Genomic DNA, 7173 nt, shown 5'->3' on the forward strand with positions numbered 1-7173 from the left:
TGTGTGTGTGTGTGTGTGTGTGTGTGTGTGTGTGTGTGTGTGTGTGTGTGTGTGTGTGTGTGTGTGTGTTTAGTAGCTGCTACATTGGATTCATCAGAAACGTAAAGTGGGCTAATTAGTAGCAGCATGTGCAGGAAGTGACACGTTCCACCTGAAGGAGGCCACAGACGACGCTGGCGTCCACAGCTGGTCTGCAGCCAGCTATAAATCACACATGAGCGCCGGGCTCCCAGCATGCATTAGTGCGAGCGCTAAAACAAGAGAAACGCATTCACACTGAACAACACTGAGTCTGTGCGTCCTCTGCAGTGCTGCACCTTTATAAATCTGTTAAACTGCTTTCTGCTGCTGCTGCTTTCTTTTTTCCTCCGTACAGGAGAAGTCAGCCCTGCTGGTGGGATAGGTTTCAGTCAGCAGCACCTTTCATCCAACACATCCAAAGTTTCAACATCAAACACAGCCAGGTTCTTCTTCTAATAGATCCAGTGTTTGAACATCCAACAGATGCAGTTTCTACTATCCAGTCGATCTAAATCTATTCAACAAGAGGCTAATGAGCCAGTTATACCCTTAAAACATTTTTTATCCCCCACAAAGCTGCCAAAATCTCAAACTGTACCATCAGACCTGTCTCCATACCTATAACCATTCTTATGTTGGCTAATATTGATGTGGCGATCATCTCGAAACTGCTTGATTTTAGTAATCATTTTGCTCAAGTTTAATTAAAATCTGTTCAATGGTTTGAGATGCTTTGCAAACTGCCACACACAAACACAAACAAGGGCAGAAAACACCATACTTTTTGCCCTTTGCTCTCAAAATCAGTCATTTTTAAACATGGCCCGTTTACCATCAGAGTTGATCCAGAACTTATCAGGTCCAGTCTGTCCTGCCAAGGGTAGCACCCCCCCCCCCACACACACACACACACAAAATGTTTTCTATGAAAATTGTTTTGATATCAGTGATAACCTTTCAATTTATGATTAAATGCAACAAAGTAAACACATTTAAAAGTGAAAGATAATAATTGTCCTGCCTGAGCTGCTGGCTTTAAATAACAAAGCAATTTCGTTGGATAGCTCTCTGCTTTAAAGCCAGCATTGACCATAAACTACATATCCCATAATGCATGTTGATCATTCATGGGAATTCCCTGTTGGACAGTGGGAGATTTTCGAATTCAAGATGGCAGATACTCACCATAACGTATGAGTAAAATGCTTACTTTTACTATTTCTGTATCTGCTGCTCCTAAAATGTGGAACAACCTGCCTTTGGGCATCAGACAGGCCACTTCCCTGTCAGCTTTTAAAATAAAACCTATCTCTTCTTCACCACCTGAGATGTTGATTTTTAGTTTGTTTTGAGATGATTTTAATTTGTTTTCATTGGTTTTATGTGTTTTTGTTTATAGTTTTAATTGTTGGATTAGGCTTTTATTATACAATGTGACAGTTGTGTGCTTTATTGACTGTGACTGTACAGCACTTAGGTTCAATGGTTGTTTAAGTGCTTTATAAATAAAGTTGGAATGGTATGGTATGGTATGATACGGTATAGTATTTATTTCACATGTAGTCAGTTGTACACGTAGTACTTTTCAGTGTTTAAGAGGATGTATTAAAAACACTGTTTCTATGCAGGAAATACCACGTAGAGCCCAGTTAAAGTTTGTTAGCAGGGCTCAGTCATAGCAATGAGAGAAGGAACGTGTTTAGTCTAAGTTAAACATTAAACGTAAAAACTTAATTTCAACTGGCCCTTTGGGGCCACCGTAACCCTCATGTGGCCCTCAGTGAAAATGAGTTTGACAACCCTGATTTAGGTCATTATAATGGTGTTTCTCCTGGTGGTTTCCCAACACAGTCTAAAAAAGGATTGATTGATTGATTATTTTAACTTGTCCCTAGATGTGACTGAGAGAGTTAATGTCATGTTGTCTCTCTGTGACCCTGTGATGAACTTACGACCTGTCCAGGATGAAAAATGGTAGCTGGATATGATCACCAGCTTCTCACAATTCAGGAGGGAAAAGTGGGTGAAGGAGAAGTAAATGGATTGAACCTCACCCTCAGTAATGAGGACGTTGGTTCGGTCTGTTGTGGGGACGTCAGAGTCGAATATCTGGGCTTTCAATTTACTGGTCCGTCTGCCAGTATACCTGTGGTTTAGGCAGTATATGGAAATGCCAAAACCCCAATATTTTACAACTTTTTATCAGAGTAAAGTTGATTTAGCTGTAAAACCGGTTCCTCAGGTTTATGATCTTGGTTTGTGGGTTTCTCAGCCTAATATGTTACTACATGAGGTCATATAGTGCAGAGGATATTTTATGATACAAGTGTCATATGATGTAGTCAAGTCTAACTACTGGAGCTCAGTGTGTAAACAGAAAACAAAATAGGCTAATGGAAGTTTCATATCTCAGATAAAGTTCAGGTTAAAATCTGGTTTTCAGTGTTCTACCTTCATTAAATATTGAATTTATGTTTAAATAATCCTAAGAATTTAGAAAAATGCTCTCCTTTATACAGTATTAACTATTTCGATTGGACAATCTGGTTTCTAAAGATAAAAAATATCAAAGACAAAACAATCTGATTTGGTATACTGGTAGTGAGGTTTGGAAAATTGCACAAGGGGCGTCAAATTGGTTAGAGCCAGCCCAGCTTTCTTCCAACCCTCATCTACAATCAGGAGGTCTGGATCATGAAACAAAAGAATATAATCCCAGATACAAGCAGCTGAAATGAGTTTTCTTCGTGGGGTGGCCAGGCTCAGCCCTAGAGATGGAGTGAGGAGCTACATCACCTGGGGGGGAGCTCGGAGCAGAGCTGCTGGCCCTCAGATCAAAAGGAGTCAGGAGGTTCAGACATCTGATTAGAATGCCTCCTGGACACCACTCTTTGGAGGACTTCTAGGCATGTCTCACCCGGGGTTCACTGAAAGGGGTTATACTGTATGTCCTCTGGCCTGGGAATGTCCTGGGATTCCCCAGCAGGAGCTGGAGGGATGTCTGGGTTTCCATCTCTGCCACAGATGCATGGTAGAAGACAGACTGAATGGTAATATGGATGTATGGTCCATGTTCCTTTACTCCTCTTTCAAACCAACGTTCCTCTCTATCAAGGATGAGAACATCTTCATCCCTGAAAGGGCCTGTCTTGTGTGTGACTTCTCTTTCTCCCTGGCTCCTGTGTTAGTGGGGACACTGTCTGCTCTGTGATACAGAGTCCCGATGACTCCTAACTTGTGTTCCAGTGGGTGATGGGAGTGAAAACACTGATCTGTGTGGATGGGTTTGCCATACATGTCTGTTTCCAACAGTTCACCTGAAACTCTCAGACTGAAGAAGTCTGTTGGAGGAGAGACAAAATGTTTCATTAAAGAAGAACCAGAAGACCTACTTATTTTATCTTTTAGACCCTTCATATATTGTTTGATGTTTTTACGAAGCTTGGGCATTCCCCTCTTCTAAACAAATAAAAATCAAACCAAACTCTCTTTCTCCCTGAACAGGTGATAAAATACAAAATTTCAACAAACTTCCTATAACTTTTAAGCTTCTTGTTTTCAGCTTGAAGATGTTCTGATGCATTGATGTTCTCAGTACGTCTCTGAACACTGTTCTGTTGGGTTTGACTGGACCAGCATGAAACCGTCTGTTCTCGTCCTGTTTTCAGGTCCTGGTTTGGCACACCCGCACAGAGAAACCACACCTGGCAAACGAGCCCAAAAACCGGAAGGACACAGTGTTCATCGAGGTGTGATCGTTTCCACTCGTCCTCTCAGCTGGGACTGGCCGACCCTGGTTCTGGTCTTAATGGGTCGTTCGTTTGACGGAGGACTCAGAAGGGGTTTTACAATTCACGACTCCTGACCGTCAAACATCATTTTTCTGACATCTGGACCATCAAATACTTTCATGAAGAAACATTTCGTCCATCCTCAGCCTGTTGATATTAAAACTGAAGTCTAAATGTAAAAAAAAACATCATCCTGCTGAACTGAAAAGTGCCATAACTCATCTGTACCTTTGTTTTTTTTATTCTCATTGCAGATTAAGTGTGACGTTGTGGTATAAAGATAGCCCATGTTTCAAAAACCTGGGTTCTGTCTGTTTGAGTGATGATAAAATATCCTGATGTTAAAACACACGTTGGGAAAACATCTTTCATTCTTTTTAAACAAACAGTAGAGGAGTTGGCATAAGAATACAAGGGGCCCGTTGAATTGAATATGGGATTTATACATCCAGGATGTCAACTTTAAGCCAGGCTTGAACAATCCTTCATCTTTTAAACAAGCTTATTTTGTTGCACAAAAGTCGAGCCACGCCTTAACAGGGCGGCTAATTCAAGAATTGACATTTCCTTAAAGTCTCTATAATGCAAAATAAATTTGAAGCAAAGTATTTTTGACGGATAATGTGTTTAAATTGATATTTACGAATTTATTCTAATATTTTGTCAAGTAAAAGAAATGAGGCAAATGTGTTCATAAGAACATTGAATGATGTTCTTATCAACATTCATGCATTCACAAAACTGATTTCTGATTAAAGTGACCTCCGACTGCTCAGAAACAACAACGGATTAAATAAGCTTCACTTCTAACTTGGTTGGGACCAGGTTAGCTTCAGAGGACTAATTACAATGGAAACATATGTGCCTCATATTTTGTGCAACCAAATCAACGATTAGTCTGGATCAAGCCTCCCTTGCAAAAAAAGATCAGCAATATCAATGAAATTTGCCTGGTTAATAATAATTAATATTAGGAAAATCCCAGCCTAATCCTTAATCTTACTTTTGTGCAGCAGGCCCCAGAAAGGTAGTTTGGGATTATTGGATGATGATGAAAATATTTATAACCAAAAAAAAGTCATTCTTCTTCAAAAAAAGAAAACAAAAAACTACAATAGCTGAAACTGGGACATAAATACTGTGTCCTAAATTATTGCAATGTTTTAATTAGGGCCTTCCATATTTAATGAATGAGAGCCTCCCTTCATTCGAATGGCAGTACCTAGGGTTGGGTGATAAATCGGTTTAATTGATTAATTCGAATCTGCCATTTATAAAGTTTTAATTTTGGGAAAATTGAGATTTTTTTTCTCACCAGTGCACTCTTTGGGACTTCTGTAGTTCAGGGGTCACCCCAACTGTTCCTCACGATGCTTGGTACACGACATGACAATATGGCAGCTAGCAAAGAGGATCTACTTCTCAAAAAAAGGCACTGTTTCTTCACTTATCTGGAACTGGTTAGGTTTTGCAACCTCTGACTTGGAGCAACAAACACCTCACTGCAAAATCTGTTTGAAGGCTCTTGCTACAAAAAGTAAGAGTACAACAAATTTGTTTTAACAACTGAAACAGAGGCACTCCGTTAAGTGGGAAACAAAATCGATTAAAATCGAAAATCGAATTTGGGATGAAAAAAAAAATCTGATTTTTGGGGGGGCCATATCGCCCAGCCCTAGCAGTACCTATTATTATCCACCTAAAAAGAATATCTATGCACTTTATTAGGGCTTGCCATATGAAATGAATAAGGGAGCAGAGGCTCCTTCAACAGCTGGACTGTCCCAAAGTTTGGGCTTAAATGACCTAAACACTAATTTTCTTTTAAACCACTCTACTCTGATCTTAAATCAAAGATCTGCAGCTTACGCAAATGATCCCACATAGTTAAAGTTGCTTTTACAATAGTAAGGACTCGATAAGGTTCTAAAGACTCTGGAGCCATCAGAACCTACATGTTTGTTCTGGCTAACTGTTCAGCTCAGCTTTGTCACGTCTCCAAGTAATATTCACCATAAACAACAGGACCTGGAGCTGCATGTTGTGGCTTCGGTTTAAAAGCTGAGTCCACAAACCTCCATAAAAAAAGATCCAGGACTCACAACAAATCAGTCTACTTTCAGCTGCACATCATGGCAAACAGTGGTGCCAGTTAAACAGCTTCGACTTCATTAATGGTAATGCAGTTTTAATTGTGCGTGTGCTGCAAGAGTCTTCAGTTTATTTGGCCAATCAATGCACCATAAAGTATTGACCAATCACATCCTCTAATGTCACTCTATAAGCCGAGAAAGAGCCGCCTCTGAAGGAGATATGGTTAAACAGTTATAAAGACTAGAGGCAGCCATGGTGCTGACCCTGTGATAAACTACCAAACAAAGACTCAAACAGTCTCAAATGGTTATAAGGATCAGTGGTTCTGAAAACTCCTGCTGTGACATGTCAGTTCCCATCAAACAGCTGAGTTTTATGGTGAATGCAGACCGGGCCGCTAATGAAGAAATATATGTGGGGTGTGGTGTAAACGAGCCGACTGTTCACCAGACCCCAGGAGGTGTAGAGGAGTTCAGAAGAGCAGAACGGGTTTGGTGTTCAGATGGAAAATAAAGACAGGAAATAAGGATTCAACAGCTTTTATTTCATCTGACTTCCATAAAACTTCCAACAGAAGAGGAGAAAACAAAATGTCTGACGAGTGTTAGGCTCGAGGGTCATCAAGACAAACAGAAAGGTTCCAGAGTTTTTAGGGTTGAAATGTTCGAGGCTCCGGTTAATGTAAATGCACTGATAATAAACCTGGAGGACATCAGATGGATTTAATGTCTTTATGTTCATGTGGGAACCTGTGGTAGAAAGATCTGTGACTGTATGCTGGAGCTGAATGGTTTCTTTTTTTTAAAAATACTAAATCAGGACGCTGGGACCCATCCAGGAGTTTCATACAGGTCCACATGGTCCAGCTCTGACTGGGACAGTCAGAACGTACCCGTTAGTCGTCCAGGTTTATTTACCGGTTAGGTAAACAAATGTTCTGGACAGCTCACAAAAAAAACAACAACAACACAACAAAGACATCACCATGAAGGATGGTGGAAAATGGTGGTGGTGGTGGTGGGGGGGGGGGGTGTCATACTGGCTCCATCCTGCCATTTAGAGTGCAAAAATCTTCAACCACTGTGATGTGAGTAATGCATTAACAAGCCTCAGTGAGGGTGTCAGAGTTTAAACCCTGACCCAGGATCATCTGAGTCTGTCTGCACCTGGTGGGTGCACAATGGCAGTGAGATGTTTGATGGTTTAGTACAGCTATACCTCACAGGACCCCCCCCCCCCCCACACACACACACACACACACACACAC

At 40.8% G+C, this 7173-nt stretch overlaps 1 protein-coding gene across 1 annotated transcript in view; it reads left to right on the plus strand.

The window, feature by feature from the left end:
• b3gat2 (beta-1,3-glucuronyltransferase 2 (glucuronosyltransferase S)) overlaps positions 1 to 4163 on the plus strand; it is a 53061-nt gene extending 48898 nt beyond the window's left edge. The window contains exon 4 of the mRNA XM_014005033.1: positions 3690 to 4163. Within this exon, the coding sequence (XP_013860487.1) occupies positions 3690 to 3776 (87 nt within the window). The 3' untranslated portion in view covers positions 3777 to 4163. The remainder of the gene's footprint in view (positions 1 to 3689) is intronic.
• Positions 4164 to 7173: the final 3010 nt, after the last annotated feature.

The sequence above is a fragment of the Austrofundulus limnaeus genome, unplaced genomic scaffold (genome assembly GCF_001266775.1).
Source record: "Austrofundulus limnaeus strain Quisiro unplaced genomic scaffold, Austrofundulus_limnaeus-1.0 Scaffold28, whole genome shotgun sequence".
Taxonomy (NCBI): Eukaryota; Metazoa; Chordata; class Actinopteri; order Cyprinodontiformes; family Rivulidae; genus Austrofundulus; species Austrofundulus limnaeus.